Source organism: Oncorhynchus nerka, linkage group LG7, assembly GCF_034236695.1.
Source record: "Oncorhynchus nerka isolate Pitt River linkage group LG7, Oner_Uvic_2.0, whole genome shotgun sequence".
Taxonomy (NCBI): domain Eukaryota; kingdom Metazoa; phylum Chordata; class Actinopteri; order Salmoniformes; family Salmonidae; genus Oncorhynchus; species Oncorhynchus nerka.
The window spans coordinates 85,563,777-85,588,125 of NC_088402.1; the positions used below are offsets into that span (position 1 = coordinate 85,563,777).

The following is a 24,349-nucleotide window of genomic DNA, read 5'->3' on the forward strand; positions in this document are numbered from 1 at the left end:
GATACTGTCTAGATTGTTACTTCATTAGCTCCCTGACTGGAGATACTGTCTAGTTTGTTACTTCATTAGCTCCCTGACTGACTGGAGATACTGTCTAGTTTGTTACTTCATTAGCTCCCTGACTGGAGATACTGTCTAGATTGTTACTTCATTAGCTCCCTGACTGGAGATACTGTCTAGATTGTTACTTCATTAGCTCCCTGACTGACTGGAGATATTGTCTAGTTTGTTACTTCATTAGCTCCCTGACTGACTGGAGATACTATCTAGTTTGTTACTTCATTAGCTCCCTGACTGGAGATACTGTCTAGATTGTTACTCCATTAGCACCCTGACTGGAGATACTGTCTAGTTTGTTACTTCATTAGCACCCTGAATGGAGATACTGTCTAGTTTGTTACTTCATTAGCTCCCTGACTGACTGGAGATACTGTCTAGATTGTTACTTCATTAGCACCCTGACTGACTGGAGATACTGTCTAGTTTGTTACTTCATTAGCTCCCTGACTGGAGATACTGTCTAGTTTGTTACTTCATTAGCTCCCTGACTGACTGGAGATACTGTCTAGTTTGTTACTTCATTAGCTCCCTGACTGGAGATACTGTCTAGATTGTTACTTCATTAGCACCCTGACTGACTGGAGATACTGTCTAGATTGTTACTTCATTAGCTCTCTGACTGACTGGAGATACTGTCTAGATTGTTACTTCATTAGCTTCCTGACTGGAGATACTGTCTAGTTTGTTCCTTCATTAGCTCCCTGACTGGAGATACTGTCTAGTTTGTTACTTCATTAGCTCTGACTGGAGATTAGTTTGTTACTTCATTAGCTCCCTGCCTGGAGATACTGTCTAGTTTGTTACTTCATTAGCTCCCTGACTGGAGATACTGTCTAGTTTGTTACTTCATTAGCTCCCTGACTGACTGGAGATACTGTCTAGATTGTTACTTCATTAGCTCCCTGACTGGAGATACTGTCTAGATTGTTACTTCATTAGCTCCCTGACTGACTGGAGATATTGTCTAGTTTGTTACTTCATTAGCTCCCTGACTGACTGGAGATACTATCTAGTTTGTTACTTCATTAGCTCCCTGACTGGAGATACTGTCTAGATTGTTACTTCATTAGCTCCCTGACTGACTGGAGATACTGTCTAGATTGTTACTTCATTAGCTCTCTGACTGACTGGAGATACTGTCTAGATTGTTACTTCATTAGCTCCCTGACTGGAGATACTGTCTAGTTTGTTACTTCATTAGCTCCCTGACTGACTGGAGATACTGTCTAGTTTGTTACTTCATTAGCTCTCCTGACTGGAGATACTGTCTAGTTTGTTACTTCATTAGCTCCTGACTGGAGATACTGTCTAGTTTGTTACTTCATTAGCTCCCTGACTGGAGATACTGTCTAGTTTGTTACTTCATTAGCTCCCTGACTGAAGATACTGTCTAGTTTGTTACTTCATTAGCTCCCTGCCTGGAGATACTGTCTAGTTTGTTACTTCATTAGCTCCCTGACTGGAGATACTGTCTAGTTTGTTACTTCATTAGCTCCCTGACTGGAGATACTGTCTAGATTGTTACTTCATTAGCTCTCTGACTGACTGGAGATACTGTCTAGATTGTTACTTCATTAGCTCCCTGACTGGAGATACTGTCTAGTTTGTTCCTTCATTAGCTCCCTGACTGGAGATACTGTCTAGTTTGTTACTTCATTAGCTCCCTGACTGGAGATACTGTCTAGTTTGTTACTTCATTAGCTCCCTGCCTGGAGATACTGTCTAGTTTGTTACTTCATTAGCTCCCTGACTGGAGATACTGTCTAGTTTGTTACTTCATTAGCTCCCTGACTGGAGATACTGTCTAGATTGTTACTTCATTAGCTCACTGACTGGAGATACTGTCTAGATTGTTACTTCATTAGCTCCCTGACTGGAGATACTGTCTAGATTGTTACTTCATTAGCTCCCTGACTGGAGATACTGTCTAGTTTGTTACTTCATTAGCTCCCTGACTGACTGGAGATACTGTCTAGTTTGTTACTTCATTAGCTCCCTGACTGGAGATACTGTCTAGATTGTTACTTCATTAGCACCCTGACTGACTGGAGATACTGTCTAGTTTGTTACTTCATTAGCACCCTGACTGACTGGAGATACTGTCTAGTTTGTTACTTCATTAGCTCCCTGACTGGAGATAATGTCTAGTTTGTTACTCCATTAGCACCCTGACTGACTGGAGATACTGTCTAGTTTGTTACTTCATTAGCTCCCTGACTGGAGATACTGTCTAGTTTGTTACTCCATTAGCACCCTGACTGACTGGAGATACTGTCTAGTTTGTTACTCCATTAGCACCCTGACTGGAGATACTGTCTAGTTTGTTACTTCATTAGCACCCTGACTGGAGATACTGTCTAGTTTGTTACTCCATTAGCACCCTGACTGGAGATACTGTCTAGTTTGTTACTTCATTAGCACCCTGACTGGAGATACTGTCTAGTTTGTTACTTCATTAGCTCCCTGACTGGAGATACTGTCTAGTTTGTTACTTCATTAGCTCCCTGACTGACTGGAAATACTGTCTAGTTTGTTACTTCTTTAGCTCCCTGACTGGAGATACTGTCTAGTTTGTTACTCCATTAGCACCCTGACTGACTGGAGATACTGTCTAGATTGTTACTTCATTAGCTCCCTGACTGGAGATACTGTCTAGTTTGTTACTCCATTAGCTCCCTGACTGACTGGAGATACTGTCTAGATTGTTACTTCATTAGCACCCTGACTGACTGGAGATACTGTCTAGTTTGTTACTTCATTAGCTCCCTGACTGGAGATAATGTCTAGTTTGTTACTCCATTAGCTCCCTGACTGACTGGAGATACTGTCTAGATTGTTACTTCATTAGCTCCCTGACTGGAGATACTGTCTAGTTTGTTACTCCATTAGCACCCTGACTGACTGGAGATACTGTCTAGATTGTTACTTCATTAGCTCCCTGACTGGAGATACTGTCTAGATTGTTACTTCATTAGCTCCCTGACTGGAGATACTGTCTAGTTTGTTACTTCATTAGCTCCCTGACTGACTGGAGATACTGTCTAGTTTGTTACTTCATTAGCTCCCTGACTGGAGATACTGTCTAGATTGTTACTTCATTAGCACCCTGACTGACTGGAGATACTGTCTAGTTTGTTACTTCATTAGCACCCTGACTGACTGGAGATACTGTCTAGTTTGTTACTTCATTAGCTCCCTGACTGGAGATAATGTCTAGTTTGTTACTCCATTAGCACCCTGACTGACTGGAGATACTGTCTAGTTTGTTACTCCATTAGCACCCTGACTGGAGATACTGTCTAGTTTGTTACTTCATTAGCACCCTGACTGGAGATACTGTCTAGTTTGTTACTCCATTAGCACCCTGACTGGAGATACTGTCTAGTTTGTTACTTCATTAGCTCCCTGACTGACTGGAAATACTGTCTAGTTTGTTACTTCATTAGCTCCCTGACTGGAGATAATGTCTAGTTTGTTACTCCATTAGCTCCCTGACTGACTGGAAATACTGTCTAGTTTGTTACTTCATTAGCTCCCTGACTGGAGATAATGTCTAGTTTGTTACTCCATTAGCTCCCTGACTGACTGGAGATACTGTCTAGATTGTTACTTCATTAGCTCCCTGACTGGAGATACTGTCTAGTTTGTTACTCCATTAGCACCCTGACTGACTGGAGATACTGTCTAGATTGTTACTTCATTAGCTCCCTGACTGGAGATACTGTCTAGTTTGTTACTCCATTAGCACCCTGACTGACTGGAGATACTGTCTAGATTGTTACTTCATTAGCTCCCTGACTGGAGATACTGTCTAGTTTGTTACTTCATTGTCACTTCATTAGCACCTTGCATGTAGAACCCTAACAAGCATGTCAGTCATGTCAGTTCACAGATCTCCACTGAGACTGAAGCAGACACTGAGAGGGAGAGAGAGAAGACGAGAGAGAAACTGATTTTTTTATGTTGTCCGGTAAATTGCATGACACAATTTGTCTCAGTTTTGTTGTTCGATTGACTTACATAAGAGCTGTTCAGTTGTTCCTTTGCTGTGTTCAATTGCACAAAGTAGATTTATTTAACCATCATGTTCATTAAAGATATGTTGCATTGTTAGAAATCCGTTTGTGTGAACATGAAAAAAACAACATTCCTGTCCAACTACAACTGAATATCTCATGTAAATTCCCCAAGCTGGGCTAACAATATATAATGTCTGTTATCCAACAGCATTGTGGGGAATGTCTGTCACTGTGGCAGCCAGTCAAGGACGTCTCAGAGATTGGTTTCACCTGTCTGGCACTTTAAATAGGGCTCGTTCCACATTGCTTCCCTAGCACTCTGCTAGTGATTAGCAGCCATTTTGGAGCTGACAGTGAGCTGGCTCAAACAGGAAGTGCATCCTAAAGGACACCCTAGGGAATAGACTGCCATTTTGGGACTCAGCCAGGGACCTTTTTGGGGTTCCTCGATAGATACAGGCTGATCAGGGGTGATATTTTACTGTCCCGTCAGGGAGGAAGAGGCAAGAGGCTAGTAGTGAGACCAAAATAGGTTTGTCTTGTAGACCTAACATCTTCAGTTTTCAGTCCCTTAGTATCTCCTCTTTCCTCAGCTAGCTGTACCTTTTGTTAGTGTCTTTAGAACATGGAACACAGCTAGCTGTAGCTTTGTTATTGTCTTTAGAACACGAAACACAGCTAGTTGTAGCTTTGTTATTGTCTTTAGAACACGAAACACAGCTAGTTGTAGCTTTGTTATTGTCTTTAGAACACAAAACACAGCTAGTTGTAGCTTTGTTATTGTCTTTAGAACATGGAACACAGCTCGTTGTAGCTTTGTTAGTGTCTTTAGAACATGGAACACAGCTAGTGAGTCAAAGAAGCATCTGAAGATGTGGCTTTTTTAAATAACGAAGGGCATATGTTATGGACCCTCGTTTGTCATCTGCTATGGAAATGCTCTCCCCAATGTCTTGATGGAGAGTGCCTGTCATTCCCTGATGGTGAATGTCTGTCTTCAAAGTTTCTCACCTCAGAACAGGTGCCTTAATTACGTACCCACTGTCTGCGCTGAGCTGAGAGGGATTATTATTATTTTTTTACAAATAAAAGTGGATGTCTTGATTTATTTATAACTTTTCTGAACCTCTCTCTCTCTCTCTCTCTCTCTCTCTCTCAGTCTCTCTCTCTCTCTCCCGCTCTCTACCTACCTATCTCTCTCTCTCTCTCTCTCTCTCTCTCTCTCTCTCTCTCCCTCTCTCTCTCTGTCACTCTCTCTCTCTGCTTCACTCCCTCTCCCCCTCTCATTCTCTCTATTGGTCTCTCTCTATCTGAGTCAGTTTGGGCTGAGGAGCAGTGAATTTGTAGCAGCTAAGCTTTGAAGTGAGTCTCTACGGATTCTCCATAGCAACAGTGCATTTGCCTTATACTGGGGACAATAAAAGGCCACTCTAAAATGTGCAGTTTTGTCACACAACACAATGCCACAGATGTCTCAAGTTTTGATGGAGCGTGCAATTGGCATGCTGACTGCAGGATCGTCCCCCAGAGCTGTTGCCAGATAATTTTATGTTAGTTTCTCTACTATAAGCCGGCTCCGACTTTTTGGGGGAGAATTTGGCGGTATATCCAACCGGCCTTACAACCGTAGACCACCTGTAACCACACCAGCTCAGCTCGGAGTTGAGGAGTTTTTATGTCTGTAATGAAGCCTTTTTGTGTGGAGAAATGTATTCTGCTTAGCTGGGCCTGGCTCCCCAGTTACAACTTCAGCTTTAAGCACGAGGTGATTTTGTCCCTCTGTGACCAAGAGAAAGTGGTCTTGTTTAAATTCTATGAAATTATTTTGCATTTTTTTTTATGTTGAGAGCTCTTAAATCCATCTGAGAACATCACAGTGAGATGAGACTGTGTTTGATGCAATCACTAGAGTCTCCCATTCTCATATATACTGTAATATTGTAAGCAGAGCTGCCAGGTTCACTGCCAGGGGAGTTCGATCCTTTGTCTGGATAGGCACGAAAATGTGACGTGTTGCTCCCTATGCAAATTGGTTGTCAGATTTCACTGTGTATCAGATGAGAACGGCACAACCAGAGCTGTCACACAACGCACAGCAATTGATGTTGCGTTGTTCACAGAATGCCGTTTTTATTTATTTTACCTTTATTTACCTAGGCAAGTCAGTTAAGAACAAATTCTTATTTTCAATGACGGCCTAGGAACAGTGGGTTAACTGCCTGTTCAGGGGCAGAACGACAGATTTGTACCTTATCAGGTCGGGGGTTTGAACTTGCAACCTTCCGGTTACTAGTCCAACGCTCTAACCATTAGGCTACCCTGCCACAAAAGGTGGTCGGAACCGGTCCATAACCGCTCCAAATCCTCTAAATAGGGGACTTAACATTCATTGGACTGTGGTGCCACTCTTTTCAGACTGTTAATATTCAACTGGCTCTGAATGTGTTTGTCAATATGCCTGAGGTTGACATAACATCCCTAGTGTCTGTGTTCTGATGTGTACTGGATGACAGATGTGATAAGCTTGATAGCGCCTAGGCCCATGCCAAATATTTTCAGCGTGCTGACTTTGAGGGAGAGGTTGTTGACCTGGCACCACACTGCCACCTCTCTGACCTCCTCCCTATAGGCTGTTTCATCGTCGTCAGTGATCAGACCACTGTCATATCATCGACAAACTTAATGGTGGTGTTGGAGTCGAGCGGAGCAACACAGTCGTGGGTGAACAGGGAGTACCGGAGGGAACTAAGCACGCACCCCTGAGGGGCCCCTATGTGTAGCGTCAGCGTGTTGGTGCCTACCCTCACCATCTGGTGCCTTCCCGCCAGGAAGTCCAGCATCCAGTTGGGAAGTGTTCAGTCCCAGGGTCCTTAGCTAAGTGATAAGTTTGAAGGGCATTATGGTGTTGAACGCTGCACTGTAGTCAATGAACAGCATTCTCACATCGGTGGTCCGTTTGTACAAGAGAGAAAGGGAAGTGTTGGGAGCGGTATGTGAATTGAAATGGGATGATATTGTTGATGTGAGCCATGACCAGCCTTTCAAAGCATTTCATGGCTGCAGAAGTGAGTGCTACGGGGAGATAGTCATTTAGACAGATTACCTTGGCGTTCTTGGGCACAGGGACTATTGTTGTCTGCTTGAAACATGTAGGCATTTCACACTAGGTCAGGGAGAGGTTGAAAATGTATGTGAAGACATTTGCCAGCCACGTCACTGGGTAGCTTTCGGCTGGGTTACCCTTTGTAATCCGTGATAGTTTGCAAGCCCTGCCACATCCGATGAGCGTCAGAGCCGAAGTAGTAGGATTCGATCTTAGTCCTGTCTTGTCGCTTTGCCTGTTTGATTGTTTTTCAGAGGGAGTATTCATATAAGCGTCCGGGTTAGTGTCCTGTTCCTTTAAAGGATGCAGCTCTAGCATTTAGCTCAGTGCGGATGTTGGCTGTAATCCATGGCTTCTGGTTGGGATATGTACATACTGTCACTGTGGGTACGTCGTCATCCGGTGACCGATGTGGTAAATTCCTTAATGCCGTCAGATGAGTCCCAGAACATATTCCAGTCTGTGCTAGTGAAACAATCCAGTAGCGTAGCATCCACTTCATCAGACCACTTCCGTATTGAACGTGTCACTGGTACTTCCTGTTTAGAGTTTTTACTTGTAAACAGGAATCAGGAGGATACAGTTATGGTCAGATTTACCAAATGGAGGGCGAGGGGGAGCTTTGTATGAGTTTCTGTGTGTGGAGTAAAGTTGATCTTTTTTCACCTTTAGTTGCGCAGGTCACATGCGGGTAGAAATGAGGTAAATCCGATTTCAGTTTCACTGTGTTAAAATCACCGGCCACTAGGATTTTCTTGTTTGCTTATGGCCTTATACAGCTCATTGAATGCAATCTTAATGCCAACATCAGTTTGTGGAGGTAAATAGACAGCTGCTAAATATAGATGATTTGCTGTGACTGTTAGTAAAAATGACGACTACAAACAAGCATGCTCCCAGTTGATGTAAGATTCCACCTAGGCTTAAATCCGCCCTTCTTCCATCATGATCACTTTCTTCATGTGTGTCTGCCTTGCCTCCATTGATTCTTGATCAATGACTGCGATAGTATCATCCCATTGTCATCAGCTCAGACTGATGGTGTAACAATCCCTGTCTCCCCCTCTGTCTGTCTGTGTCTGTCTTTGTCTATCTTTCTTTCTTTCTGTCTGTCTGGGTCTGTCTGTCCCCAACAGAAAGCGTACTGTGGCCACTGCAGTGAAAGGATATGGGGGCTGGGGAGGCAGGGCTACAAGTGTATCAACTGCAAACTGCTGGTCCATAAGCGCTGTCACAAACTCGTCCCTCTGACCTGCCAAAGGCATATGGTGAGTACCATAGAAATAGAATCTCATTATAGTTCTGTGGTGAGTACTCTGGCCAATCTGTCATGTCAAAGCTTCGGAAGAACTTACTATTTACAAAGCATTCGTAAAGTCTTCATAAGCACTACATAGACACTTCACAAACTGCAGTGCAAAATACTTTTTAGAGCATTTACAGTCTTCATAAGCACTACATAGACACTTCACAAACTGCAGTGCAAAAGGTATATGGTGAGCTTATAAAGGCTTTTTTAGAGCATTTACAGTCTTCATAAGCACTACATAGACACTTCACAAACTGCAGTGCAAAAGGTATGCGGTGAGCTTATAAAGGCTTTTTAGAGCATTTACAGTCTTCATAAGCACTTCATAGATACTTCATAAACTTAAGTGAACGTCTGAATTAATGAGTTGGGAGGGCGAATGAGTAATATTTATCTGCTTTAGGTTGAAACCAAGTTTTGCATTTGAACAATCCAACTTGTTTACAGTAAAAGATCAAGGTAATCAATGAATTCAGATAACAAAACTGTGAATTATTCAAAAGTCTGAATTAAACATTGCTATTGATGTTCTAATGTGTATTTGTAACATCGTGAATGCTGTTCTGCCCCGAGCGGGGATCAAACTTGCAATCTTCTGCACAACACATACTGTATATTACTCAAAGCCAACTACCTTAGCCAACAGAGCAAGATACTGGTCTGTCATTTCATGACAAATAGTTGGCAATGTACTCCAGCCAACATGCTATGGGCAAGTTTCAAATCCACTGCAAATAGATATAATCTGCATCTCAAATGCCACCCCATTCCCTATTTAGTACACTAATTTTGACCAGGGCCCATAGGGAATAGTGTGCCATTTGGGACACATCCACACTGTAGTGTATACCGTATACTGAAACATCACGTGGTTGATCTCTAGTGACAGACTGCTAACATACAGAAAGAAGCATTACGATTAGAGCTAGCCTCTACCAGGTTTTCACCTCACCTTCGGTATGAAAGCCTGTTGACGTTCTTGTCAGAGACAAGCTAAAAGCAGGTGGAGGGTTCTGTGTCTGCACCACATACTCTTGTGATTGGTGTCCCCCAGGGCTCGGTTCTAGGCCCTCTTCTCTCAATACACCAAGTCACTCGGCTCCGTCATATTCTCACATGGTCTCTCCTATCATTGCTATTCGGATGACACTCAACTACTTTTCTCCTTCCCCGCTTCTAACACCCAGGTGGCGACACACATCTCTGCATGCCTGGCAGATATCTCAGCTTGGATGTCGGCCCACCACCGCAAGCTCAACCTCGACTTGGTGGAGCTGCTCTTCCTCCCGTGGAAGGCCTGCCTGCCTGCTCAAAGACCTCTCCATCACGGTTGACAACTCTACAGTGTCCCCCTCCCAGAGTGCAAAGAACCTTGACGTAACCCTGGACTACACCCTGTCGTTCTCTGCGAACATCAAAGCAGTGACTCGCTCCTGCAGGTTCATGCTTATAACATCTGGACAACTGCAACTCGCTGTTGGCTGGGCTCCCTAATTGTGCCATCAAACCCCTGCAACTTATCCAGAACTCAAGCTTCCCAAGTTCTTCCATGTCAGCCCACTTCTCCGCACACTCCACGAAGCTCGCATCCACTACAAGACCATTGTACTTGCCTACGAGCAAGAGGAACTACCACCCCGCCCATCTTAAGAGGATTGCACTAACTGTAAATCGCTCTGGGTGAGAGTGTCTGCTAAATGACTAATATGTAAATGTAAAAATGGGTATCCAAGCCATTTGCCCCTCCCAACAATAGGAATAGGCACATTCAAACAGAGGCGGATAATCGAAATGGAAAGCCAATACATTTCACTGGTGCCCACGTGGGGAAGTGTCATTTCAGCCAAATTATATCAAAATAAAAACTATTTCCTAATTATACATTTTCAAAAATAGCATTTCCTAGCAATGCTAACACTGTCAATTAGCTTATTCTGTACTTCTGAAGAGGTATGGAAGGGGTGGTTGTTTTAGAAAAATCTACATCTACTGACAGCCAATCAGAACAATGTGAGCGAGGCCAGGAATCCAGGGCTGGACTACAATAAACCTGGTGCCGAAAACCCAGGTCAATAGTCAGGATGTACTAATAGGCTGCAATCAGACAATGCTCTATCAACAAACACTTTGATCCCCTTTGAAAAGCCAATGCCTCCATGGTTAGAACCGCATACAATTATTAATTTAAGTGCATTGTTGCGAGAAACATCCAGACTTCTCAACTTCTGTGTTCTTTAATATGTTGAAAAGATACCTCCTTGTGCCTAAGATGTCTATCAACTCGAAAACCTCTAAAAACTGAAGCCTCTTCTTCCCAGTGTCTCCAAGGACCTAGTCAGGATGCTCTGTAAAGCAGCCTCAAACCACATGCAGCTATTTGCCTGTCTTCTCTTGGCAGGATCCAGTCATGCCATCACAGGAGCCCCCTTTAGATGAGAAGAATGAAGAGGTGGACCTCCCCCCTGAACACACAGAGGATACAGATGGAAGTCAGTTCCTATCAAATATTGTTTCTTTCAATATAGACAATATATGAGAAGTAGAAGACCTTGTGGCCTTAGTCTTGGTATCAATGCACTGGGTCTGGGCCTGTATTCAAAAAGTGTCTCAGAGTAGGAGTGCTAATCTGTCTTTATTCACTGATTCACTGATCCTAGAGCAGCGCTCCTACCCTGAAAACACATTGTGAATACTAATTACAAAGGCTTTAAAGACACAATTAAATCAAAACCAATAACTAGATTTCCAGGTTTATTAAAAAACTAAATGAAGAAGACTCCTCCCACACAGCGAGATAAGAGCATGTTTGAATCAGCATGCCATTGTTGTTTACAGACTGGTCCCAAAGCTTCGTTTCTATGCACTATTCCTCACAGTGCAATATTACAAATACAGTGAGGGAAAAAAGTATTTGATCCCCTGCTGATTTTGTACGTTTGCCCACTGACAAAGAAATGATCAGTCTATAACTTTAATGGTAGGTTTATTTGAACAGTGAGAGACAGAATAACAACAAAAAAAATCCAGAAAAACTCATGTTAAAAATGTTATAAATTGATTTGCATTTTAATGAGGGAAATAAGTATTTGACCCCTCTGCAAAACATGACTTGGTACTTGGTGGCAAAACCCTTGTTGGCAATCACAGAGGTCAGACGTTTCTTGTAGTTGGCCACCAGGTTCGCACACATTTCAGGAGGGATTTTGTCCCACTCCTCTTTGCAGATCTTCTCCAAGTCATTAAGGTTTCGAGGCTGATGTTTGGCAACTCGAAGCTTCAGCTCCCTCCACAGATTTTCTATGGGATTAAGGTCTGGAGACTGGCTAGGCCACTCCAGGAGCTTAATGTGCTTCTTTTTGAGCCACTCCTTTGTTGCATTGGCCGTGTATTTTGGGTCATTGTCATGCTGGAATACCCATCCACAACCCATTTTCAATGCCCTGGATGAGGGAAGGAGGTTCTCACCCAAGATTTGACGGTACATGGCCCCGTCCATCGTCCCTTTGATGCGGTGAAGTTGTCCTGTCCCCTTAGCAGAAAAACACCCCCAAAGCATAATGTTTCCACCTCCTTGTTTGACGGTGGGGATGGTGTTCTTGGGGTCATAGGCAACATTCCTCCTCCTCCAAACACTGCGAGGTGAGTTGATGCCAAAGAGCTCAATTTTGGTCTCATCTGACCACAACACTTTCACCCAGTTGTCCCCTGAATCATTCAGATATTCATTGGAAAACTTCAGACGGGCATGTATATGTGCTTTCTTGAGCAGGGTGACTTTGCGGCGCTGCAGGATTTCAGACCTTCACGGCGTAGTGTTACCAACTGTTTTCTTGGTGACTATGGTCCCAGCTGCCTTGAGATCATTGACAAGATCATGCTGTATAGTTCTGGGCTGATTCCTCACCGTTCTCATGATCATTGCAACTCCACGAGGTGAGATCTTGCATGGAACCCCAGGCCAAGGGAGATTGACAGTTCTTTTGTGTTTCTTCCATTTGCGAATAGTCACACCAGCTGTTGTCACCCTCTCACCAAGCTGTTTGGCGATAGTCTTGTAGCCCATTCCAGCCTTGGGTAGGTCTACAATCTTGTCCCTGACATCCTTGGAGAGCTCTTTGGTCTTGGCCATGGTGGAGAGTTTGGAATCTGATTGATTGATTGCTTCTGTGAAGCTCCTAATCTCAGCTTGTTACCTGTATAAAAGACACTTGGGAGCCAGAAATCTTTCTGATTGAGAGGGGGTCAAATACTTATTTCCCTCATTGAAATGCAAATCAATTTATAACATTTTTGACATGGGTTTTCTGGATTTTTTTGTTGTTATTCTGTCTCTCACTGTTCAAATAAACCTACCATTAAAATTATAGACTGATCATTTCTTTGTCAGTGGCAAACATACAAAATCAGCAGGGCATCAAATACTTTTTTCCCTCACTGTAAGAATTGAAGTCGGCCATTGTCTATCAAGGTGTGTGTTTTTTCTGCTAGAAGTAGCAATTTGAACAAGATGCACTGCTGTGCACAGGGCCTTCACCTCTTTGTGCACTGGTTCTGTTCTGTTCAGTCCAGTATAGTTCAGTACAGTCCAGTACAGTATAGTTCAGTACAGTACAGTCCAGTCCAGTATAGTATAGTATAGTATAGTTCAGTGCAGTATAGTTCAGTACAGTATAGTATAGTTTAGTATAGTTCAGTACAGCAACGTTCAGTACAGTCCAGTGTAGTTCAGTATAGTCCAGTCCAGTATAGTATAACTCAGTCCAGTACAGTCCAGTTTAGTATAGTCCAATACAGCATAGGCAAGTATATTCCAGTACAGTATCGTCCAGTCCAGTGTAGTTCAGTATAGTCCAGTCCAGTATAGTATAACTCAGTCCAGTACAGTCCAGTAGTGTATAGTCCAATACAGCATAGGCAAGTATATTCCAGTACAGTATCGTCCAGTCCAGTATAGTATAGTCCAGTATAGTATAATCCAGTTTAGTATAGTATAGTCCAGTTTAGTATAGTGCAGTCCAGTTTAGTATAGCATAGTCCAGTTTAGTATAGTGCAGTCCAAGTATAGTTCAGTCCAGTATAGTCCAGTACAGTACAGTTTAGTCCAGTATAGTATAACTCAGTCCAGTACAGTCCAGTAGTGTATAGTCCAATACAGCATAGGCAAGTATATTCCAGTCCAGTATAGTCCAGTCCAGTATAGTATAGTCCAGTACAGTATAGTATAGTCCAGTTTAGTATAGTCCAGTTTAGTATAGTGCAGTCCAGTATAGTATAGTCCAGTATAGTATAGTCCAGTTTAGTATAGTGTAGTCCAGTATAGTTCAGTACAGTATAGTTCAGTCCAGTATAGTCCAGTACAGTACAGTTTAGTCCAGTATAGTATAACTCAGTCCAGTACAGTCCAGTAGTGTATAGTCCAATACAGCATAGGCAAGTATATTCCAGTCCAGTATAGTCCAGTCCAGTATAGTATAGTCCAGTACAGTATAGTATAGTCCAGTTTAGTATAGTCCAGTTTAGTATAGTGCAGTCCAGTATAGTATAGTCCAGTATAGTATAGTCCAGTTTAGTATAGTGTAGTCCAGTATAGTTCAGTACAGTATAGTTCAGTCCAGTATAGTCCAGTACAGTACAGTTTAGTCCAGTATAGTATAACTCAGTCCAGTACAGTCCAGTAGTGTATAGTCCAATACAGCATAGGCAAGTATATTCCAGTCCAGTATAGTCCAGTCCAGTATAGTATAGTCCAGTCCAGTATAGTATAGTCCAGTCCAGTATAGTATAGTCCAGTACAGTATAGTCCAGTCCAGTATAGTATAGTCCAATACAGCATAGGCAAGTATATTCCAGTACAGTATAGTATAGCCCAGTCCAGTATAGTCCAGTCCAGTATAGTATAGTCCAGTCCAGTATAGTATAGTCCAGTCCAGTATAGTCTAGTCCAGTATAGTCAAGCATAGTATAGTCCAGTACAGTTTATTAACAGTACAGTATAGTCCAGTCCAGTATAATCCAGTACAGTAAATTACAGTATAGTCCAGTCCAGTATAATCCAGTACAGTATAGTATAGTCCGGCACAGTATATTAACAGTACAGTATAGTACAGTCCAGCACAGTATATTAACAGTACAGTATAGTATAGTCCAGTACAGTATAGTCCAGTACAGTATAGTATAGTCCAGTACAGTATATTAACAGTACAGTATATTAACAGTACAGTATAGTATAGTCCAGTACAGTATAGTCCAGTACAGTATAGTATAGTCCAGTACAGTATAATCCAGTACAGTAAATTACAGTATAGTCCAGTCCAGTATAATCCAGTCCAGTATATTACAGTATAGTCCAGCACAGTATATTAACAGTAAATTACAGTATAGAACAGTACAGTAAATTACAGTACAGTATAGTTCAGTACAGTATATTAACAGTACAGTATAGTTCAGTACAGTATAGTTCAGTACATTATATTAACAGTACAGTATAGTTCAGCACAGTATATTAACAGTATAGTATAGTCCAGTACAGTAAATTACAGTATATTATAGTCCAGTACAGTATAGTATAGTCCAGTACAGTATATTAACAGTAAAGTATAGTATAGTCCAGTACAATATATTAACAGTACAGTATACTATAGTTCAGTCGCTCTGGATAAGAGCGTCTGCTAAATGACTTAAATGTAATGTAAATGTAATGTAAATGTTTAGTCCAGTACAGTATATTAACAGTCCAGTATAGTATAGTCCAGTACAATATATTAACAGTACAGTATATTATAGTTCAGTACAGTATCGTTTAGTCCAGTACAGTATATTAACAGTACAGTATAGTCCAGTACAGTATAGTTAAGTAAATTACAGTATAGTCCAGTATAGTATAGTCCAGTCCAGTATAGTATATTAACAGTCCATTACAGTATAGTCCATTATAGTATAGTCCAGTACAGTCCAGTATAGTATGGTCCAGTCCAATATAGTATAGTCCAGTATAGTATAGTCCAGTACAGTCCAGTATAGTATAGCCCAGTCCAGTATAGTATAGTCCAGTACAGTCCAGTATAGTCAAGTCCAGTATAGTATAGTCCAGTACAGTCCAGTATAGTATAGCCCAGTACAGTATAGTATAGTCCAGTCCAGTATAGTATAGTCCAGTACAGTCCAGTATAGTATAGTCCAGTCCAGTATAGTATAGTCCAGTACAGTCCAGTATAGTATGGTCCAGTACAGTATAGTATAGTCCAGTCCAGTATAGTATAGTCCAATACAGTCCAGTATAGTATAGTCCAGTACAGTCCAGTATAGTATAGTCCAGTACCATCCAGTATAGTATGGTCCAGTACAGTACAGTCCAGTATAGTATGGTCCAGTAAAGTATAGTATAGTCCAGTACAGTCCAGTATAGTCCAGTACAGTATAGTATAGTCCAGTACAGTCCAGTATAGTATGGTCCAGTACAGTATAGTATAGTCCAGTCCAGTCCAGTATAGTATAGTCCAGTCCAGTCCAGTATAGTATAGTCCAGTACAGTCCAGTATAGTATAGTATAGTACAGTACAGTCCAGTATAGTATGGTCCAGTACAGTACAGTCCAGTATAGTATGGTCCAGTACAGTATAGTATAGTCCAGTACAGTCCAGTATAGTCCAGTACAGTATAGTATAGTCCAGTATGGTAAATTGCAGTATAGTCCAGTACAGTACAGTCCAGTCCAGTATGGTCCAGTACAGTATAGTATAGTCCAGTATGGTAAATTGCAGTATAGTCCAGTATAGTACAGTCCAGTATAGTATGGTCCAGTACAGTATAGTACAGTCCAGTATAGTATGGTCCAGTACAGTATAGTCCAGTATAGTATAGTCCAGTACAGTATAGTATTGTCCAGTCCAGTATAGTATAGTCCAGTACAGTCCAGTATAGTATAGTCCAGTCCAGTATAGTATAGTCCAGTACAGTCCAGTATAGTCAAGTCCAGTATAGTATAGTCCAGTACAGTCCAGTATAGTATAGTCCAGTACAGTATAGTATAGTCCAGTCCAGTATAGTATAGTGCAGTACAGTCCAGTATAGTATAGTCCAGTACAGTCCAGTATAGTATGGTCCAGTACAGTATAGTATAGTCCAGTCCAGTATAGTATAGTCCAATACAGCCCAGTATAGTATAGTCCAGTACAGTCCAGTATAGTATGGTCCAGTAAAGTATAGTATAGTCCAGTACAGTCCAGTATAGTCCAGTACAGTATAGTATAGTCCAGTACAGTCCAGTATAGTATGGTCCAGTACAGTATAGTATAGTCCAGTCCAGTATAGTATAGTCCAGTCCAGTCCAGTATAGTATAGTCCAGTACAGTCCAGTATAGTATAGTCCAGTACAGTCCAGTATAGTATGGTCCAGTACAGTACAGTCCAGTATAGTATGGTCCAGTACAGTACAGTCCAGTATAGTATAGTCCAGTACAGTATAGTATAGTATAGTCCAGTCCAGTATAGTATAGTCCAGTACAGTCCAGTATAGTATGGTCCAGTACAGTATAGTATAGTCCAGTCCAGTATAGTATAGTCCAGTACAGTCCAGTATAGTATAGTCCAGTACAGTCCAGTATAGTATAGTCCAGTACAGTGCAGTATAGTATAGTCCAGTACAGTCCAGTATAGTATCGTTCAGTACAGTCCAGTATAGTACGGTCCAGTACAGTATAGTCCAGTCCAGTATAGTCCAGTACAGTATAGTATAGTCCAGTACAGTCCAGTATAGTATGGTCCAGTACAGTATAGTATAGTCCAGTCCAGTCCAGTATAGTATAGTCCAGTCCAGTATAGTATAGTCCAGTACAGTCCAGTATAGTATAGTCCAGTACAGTCCAGTATAGTATGGTCCAGTACAGTACAGTCCAGTATAGTATGGTCCAGTACAGTATAGTATAGTCCAGTACAGTCCAGTATAGTCCAGTACAGTATAATATAGTCCAGTATGGTAAATTGCAGTATAGTCCAGTATAGTACAGTCCAGTATAGTACAGTCCAGTCCAGTATGGTCCAGTACAGTATAGTATAGTCCGGTATGGTAAATTGCAGTATAGTCCAGTATAGTACAGTCCAGTATAGTACAGTCCAGTATAGTATGGTCCAGTACAGTATAGTACAGTCCAGTATAGTATGGTCCAGTACAGTACAGTCCAGTATAGTATGGTCCAGTACAGTACAGTCCAGTATAGTATGGTCCAGTACAGTATAGTATCGTCCAGTACAGTCCAGTATAGTCCAGTACAGTATAATATAGTCCAGTATGGTAAATTGCAGTATAGTCCAGTATAGTATAGTCCAGTCCAGTATAGTATAGTCCAGTACAGTCCAGTATAGTCCAGTACAGTATAGTATAGTCCAGTATGGTAAATTGCAGTATAGTCCAGTATAGTTTGGTCCAGTACAGTATAGTATAGTTCAGTATAGTAAATTACAGTATAGTCCAGTACAGTACAGTCCAGTATAGTACAGTCCAGTACAGTACAGTCCAGTATAGTATGGTCCAGTACAGTATAGTATAGTCCAGTATGGTAAATTGCAGTATAGTCCAGCATAGTATAGTTCAGTATAGTATATTAACAGTCCAGTATAGTCCAGTATAATATAGTCCGGTACAGTGTATTAACAGTCCAGTATAGGCCAGTATAGTATAGTCCAGTATAGTATAGTTTGTTATAGTAAATTACAGTATAGGCCAGTATAGTATAGTACAGTATAGTATAGTCCAGTATAGTATAGTCCAGTACAGTATAGTCCAGTATAGTATAGTCCAGTACAGTATAGTCCAGTATAGTATAGTCCAGTATAGTATAGTCCAGTATAGTATAGTTCGTTATAGTAAATTACAGTATAGGCCAGTATAGTATAGTACAGTATAGTATAGTCCAGTATAGTATAGTCCAGAACAGTATAGTCCAGTATAGTATAGTCCAGTACAGTATATTATCAGTACAGTATAGTCCAGGATATTAGCAGTACTCACCAGTGGGCTGACCTACTTGGGCAGAGACAGGAAGAAGCTGCAACTCACTCTGAAGAGAATGATGCCCTCTGCTAGCCACAAAGGTGAACTACATGTCCCACAATGCTCCCTTGATTATGGAGAAATCTTTTGCATTTCCTTGATTCCTCGTGCCCTTTCTCTGATCTTCTCATCCAATGGGTTTTGAGAAGGAGGCGAGGAGAGAGGACACAAGGAATCAAGGCAATGCAATTAAGATTCTCACATGGACTCTTTCTCAATTAATCTTTCCTCAAATCCTCTCTGCTTGTCTCCTTCTCAAAATTATTTTCTACCTTTTCCTTTCAATACGGTTGAGGCGAGAAGATAGGATGCAAGGAATCACGAAAAGATTCATTGAGATGGAGCCATGGATTCTTGAGGAGAATCCTATTTGGTCCTCTGTAGCTCACTTGGTAACGCATGGTCCTCTGTAGCTCAGTTGGTAGAGCTTGGCAGTTGCAACTCCAGAATAGTGGGTTTGATTCCCAGGACCACCCATAAGTAAAATGTATGCATTCATGACTATAAGTGCCTTTGGATAAAAGTGTCTGCTATATAACATATTATACTGTATATTATTTAAATGGAGATGGCTATAGACTAAATATCCGTTAGGTTTTTAATGCCCAGTCTTCACTGGGTAGAACTTTCCATCACAACTCAGGTAACAAGTTGTTTCTCTCTTCAGTAACTTTCCTACCACACAGTCGCAAAGTGGACAAAGTGGAAGAGGACTCGAAGGTGAGTTCATTTAGACACACAAAGTAAATAAGTCAGTCATGCATTCGTTTATGATAAGGATTGTTCTGGTATTCTAGAATGTAAAACATTCTATTCTGTTTCTAGAACACAGAACAGCCCATACTACACTGAACAAAAATATAAACGCTACATGTAAAGTGTTGGTCCCAAGTTTCATAAGCTGAAATAGAAGATCCCAGAAATGTTCCATACGCACAAACATATTATTTCTCTCAACTTTGGGCACAAATGAGTTTACATCCCAGTTAATAAGCATTTCTCCTTTGCCAAGATATTCCATTCACCTGACTGGTGTGGCATATTAAGAAGCTGATTAATCAGCATGATCATTACACAGGTGCACCTTATGCTGGGGACAATGAAAGGTCGCTCTAAATTGTGCACAGATGTCGCAAGTTTTTAGGGAGCGTGCCATTGGCATGCTGACTGCAGGAATGTCCACTAGAGTTGTTGCCAGAGAATTGAATGTTAATTTCTCTACCATAAACCACCTCCAACGTCATTTTAGAGAATTTGGCATTACGTCAAACCGGCCTTACAACTGTAGACCACGTGTAACCACGCCAGCCCAGGACCTCCACATCCGGCTTCTTCACCTGCGGGATCGTCTGAGACCAGCCCCTGGACAGTTGATGAAACAGGAATATTTCTGTCTGTAATAAAGCCCTTTTGTGGGGAAAAACAAATTATGATTGGCTGGGCCTGGCTCCCCAGTGGGTGGGCCTGGCTCCCCAGTGGGTGGGCCTGGCTCCCCAGTGGGTGGGCCTGGCTCCCCAGTGAGTGGGCCTGGCTCCCCAGTGGGTGGGCCTGGCTCCCCAGTGAGTGGGCCTGGCTCCCCAGTGGGTGAGCCTATGCCCTCCCTGGCTCATCCATGGCTGCACCCCTGCCCAGTCTTGTGAAATCAATAGATGAGGGCCTAATGAATTTATATCAATCGACTGATTTCCTTACATGAACTGTAACTCAGTAAAATTGTTGAATTTGTTGCGTGTTCCGTTTATATTTTTGTTCAGTATATTTTATCACACAAAAATGTCACACAGGTTCTTATATGTTAGTATCATATCTACTTGTCCATGATTCCAGCTCTGTCTTTAACCATAAGGTTTTAATAAACAACAGGGGCAACAGTGCGCACGACCCACGTGGAGTTCCAGGTCTCCGGTAGCCTCTGGAACTGCCGATCTGCGGCCAACAAGGCAGAGTTCATCTCAGCCTATGCCTCCCTCCAGTCCCTCGACTTCTTGGCTCTGACGGAAACATGGATCACCACAGACAACACCGCTACTCCTACTGCTCTCTCTTCGTCCGCCCACGTGCTCTCGCACACCCCGAGAGCTTCTGGTCAGCGGGGTGGTGGCACCGGGATCCTCATCTCTCCCAAGTGGTCATTCTCTCTTTCTCCCCTTACCCATCTGTCTATCGCCTCCTTTGAATTCCATGCTGTCACAGTTACCAGCCCTTTCAAGCTTAACATCCTTATCATTTATCGCCCTCCAGGTTCCCTCGGAGAGTTCATCAATGAGCTTGATGCCTTGATAAGCTCCTTTCCTGAGGACGGCTCACCTCTCACAGTTCTGGGCGACTTTAACCTCCCCACGTCTACCTTTGACTCATTCCTCTCTGCCTCCTTCTTTCCACTCCTCTCCTCTTTTGACCTCACCCTCTCACCTTCCCCCCTACTCACAAGGCAGGCAATACGCTCGACCTCATCTTTACTAGATGCTGTTCCTCCACTAACCTCATTGCAACTCCCCTCCAAGTCTCCGACCACTACCTTGTATCCTTTTCCCTCTCGCTCTCATCCAACACTTCCCACACTGCCCCTACTCGGATGGTATCGCGCCGTCCCAACCTTCGCTCTCTCTCCCCGCTACTCTCTCCTCTTCCATCCTATCATCTCTTCCTCTGCTCAAACCTTCTCCAACCTATCTCCTGATTCTGCCTCCTCAACCCTCCTCTCCTCCCTTTCTGCATCCTTTGACTCTCTATGTCCCCTATCCTCCAGGCCGGCTCGGTCCTCCCCTCCCGCTCCGTGGCTCGACGACTCATTGCGAGCTCACAGAACAGGGCTCCGGGCAGCCGAGCGGAAATGGAGGAAAACTCGCCTCCCCCTGCGGACCTGGCATCCTTTCACTCCCTCCTCTCTACATTTTCCTCCTCTGTCTCTGCTGCTAAAGCCACTTTCTACCACTCTAAATTCCAAGCATCTGCCTCTAACCCTAGGAAGCTCTTTGCCACCTTCTTCTCCCTCTTGAATCCTCCTCCCCTCCCCCTCCTCCCTCTCTGCAGATGACTTCGTCAACCATTTTGAAAAGAAGGTCGACGACATCCGATCCTCGTTTGCTAAGTCAAACGACACCGCTGGTTCTGCTCACACTGCCCTACCCTGTGCTCTGACCTCTTTCTCCCCTCTCTCTCCAGATGACATCTCGCGTCTTGTGACAGCCGGCCGCCCAACAACCTGCCCGCTTGACCCTATCCCCTCCTCTCTTCTCCAGACCATCTCCGGTGACCTTCTCCCTTACCTCACCTCGCTCATCAACTCATCCCTGACCGCTCTCTCCTCTGCTCTCATCCTTCTAGATCTATCGGCTGCCTTCGATACTGTGAACCATCAGATCCTCCTCTCCACCCTCTCCGAGTTGGGCATCTCCGGCGCGGCCCACGCTTGGATTGCGTCCTACCTGACAGGTCGCTCCTACCAGGTGGCGTGGCGAGAATCCGTCTCCTCACCACGTGCTCTCACCACTGGTGTCCCCCAGGGCTCTGTTCTAGGCCCTCTCCTATTCTCGCTATACACCAAGTCACTTGGCTCTGTCATAACCTCACATGGTCTCTCCTATCATTGCTATGCAGACGACACACAACTAATCTTCTCCTTTCCCCCTTCTGACGACCAGGTGGCGAATCGCATCTCTGCATGTCTGGCAGACATATCAGTGTGGATGACGGATCATCACCTCAAGCTGAACCTCGGCAAGACGGAGCTGCTCTTCCTCCCGGGGAAGGACTGCCCGTTCCATGATCTCGCCATCACGGTTGACAACTCCATTGTGTCCTCGTCCCAGAGCGCTAAGAACCTTGGCGTGATCCTGGACAACACCCTGTCGTTCTCAAATAACATCAAGGCGGTGGCCCGTTCCTGTAGGTTCATGCTCTACAACATCCGCAGAGTACGACCCTGCCTCACACAGGAAGCGGCGCAGGTCCTAATCCAGGCACTTGTCATCTCCCGTCTGGATTACTGCAACTCGCTGTTGGCTGGGCTCCCTGCCTGTGCCATTAAACCCCTACAACTCATCCAGAACGCCCGCAGCCCGTCTGGTGTTCAACCTTCCCAAGTTCTCTCACGTCACCCCGCTCCTCCGCTCTCTCCACTGGCTTCCAGTTGAAGCTCGCATCCGCTACAAGACCATGGGGCTTGCCTCACGGAGCTGTGAGGGGAACGGCACCTCAGTACCTCCAGGCTCTGATCAGGCCCTACACCCAAACAAGGGCACTGCGTTCATCCACCTCTGGCCTGCTCGCCTCCCTACCACTGAGGAAGTACAGTTCCCGCTCAGCCCAGTCAAAACTGTTCGCTGCTCTGGCCCCCAATGGTGGAACAAACTCCCTCACGACGCCAGGACAGCGGAGTCAATCACCACCTTCCGGAGACACCTGAAACCCCACCTCTTTAAGGAATACCTAGGATAGGATAAAGTAATCCTTCTCACCCCCCTTAAAAGACCTAGATGCACTATTGTAAAGTGGCTGTTCCACTGGATGTCATAAGGTGAAAGCACCAATTTGTAAGTCGCTCTGGATAAGAGCGTCTGCTAAATTACTTAAATGTAAAATGTAAATGTATCTGGGTCTTTTCTAACATGTATTTCCCATCCAAACCGCCCCTTCAGGACATCAAAGAGGTGGTGGGCAGGATCGGCGGTATCAAGATCTCCCAGGAGATGGCGCTTGGCCTGGGGGACTTTGACCTGATCCGGGTGATCGGCCGCGGCAGCTACGCCAAGGTGCTGCTTGTGCGACTCAAGAAGAATGAACAGATTTACGCCATGAAGGTGGTCAAGAAGGAACTGGTGCACGACGACGAGGTGAGAGGCAGGATAGGGAGCGAGGGAGGGAGGGAGGGAGGGAGGGAGCAGGAGGACAGAGATGAAAAGAGGAGGAGTAGAGTAGAGTAGAGTAGAGGGAGGGAGGGAAGGAGGGAGGGAGCAGGAGGACAGAGATGAAAAGAGGAGTAGAGTAGAGTAGAGGGAGGGAGGGAGGGAGGGAGGGGAGCAGGAGGACAGAGATGAAAAGAGGAGTAGAGTAGAGGGAGGAAAAAGAGTGAATGAGTCCACAGAAGCCGGGGGATGAAATGAGAAAAAAAGAGGATCTCAGGGGGAGGAAAAGAGAAGTGGAAAAAGATGAGGTGGCGTGAAGGAATGGTAACAAAGACAGGAAGAAGTTATTGTAACGTAAATTGGCCTTAACAAGGAAAAATAGTATAGATTAAATTGATTTAAATAAGTACAGTCCAGAGAGAAGAACTGAGGCAGTAAAATAAGTAAGGAGAAGAGAGGGAAGATTTTAAAAAACTGAGGATGATGAGTTTGAAGAATTATTGAGAGATATTATAGTTTCCACCTCTAGGTGGCGCTATGGTATTACTATTATACATACAGTTAAAGTCGGAAGTTTACATACACCTTAGCCAAATACATTTAAACTCAGTTTTTAACAATTCCTGATAATTAATCCTAGTAAAAATTCCCTGTTTTAGGTCAGTTAAGATCACCACTTTATTTTAAGAATGTGAAATGTCAGAATAATGGAAGAGAGAAAGATTTATTTCAGCTTTTATTTATTTCATCACATTCCCAGTGGGTCAGAAGTTTACATGCACTCAATTAGTATTTGGTAGTATTGCCTTTAAATTGTTTAACTTGGGTCAAACGTTTCAGGTAGCCTTCCACAAGCTTCCCACAATAAGTTGGGTGAATTTTGGCCCATTCCTCCTGGCAGAGCTGGTGTAACTGAGTTAGGTTTATAGGCCTCCTTGCTCGCACATGCTTTTTCAGTTCTGT

At 43.4% G+C, this 24,349-nt stretch overlaps 1 protein-coding gene across 1 annotated transcript in view; it reads left to right on the forward strand.

Moving 5' to 3' along the window:
* Nucleotides 1-8,367: 8,367 nt before the first annotated feature.
* Nucleotides 8,368-24,349, forward strand: part of LOC115123275 (protein kinase C zeta type-like) — a 101,824-nt gene continuing 85,842 nt past the window's right edge. The window contains exons 1-4 of the mRNA XM_065020934.1: nucleotides 8,368-8,450; nucleotides 10,890-10,980; nucleotides 19,207-19,259; nucleotides 23,180-23,374. Of these exons, the coding sequence (XP_064877006.1) occupies nucleotides 8,448-8,450; nucleotides 10,890-10,980; nucleotides 19,207-19,259; nucleotides 23,180-23,374 (342 nt within the window). The 5' untranslated portion in view covers nucleotides 8,368-8,447. The remainder of the gene's footprint in view (nucleotides 8,451-10,889; nucleotides 10,981-19,206; nucleotides 19,260-23,179; nucleotides 23,375-24,349) is intronic.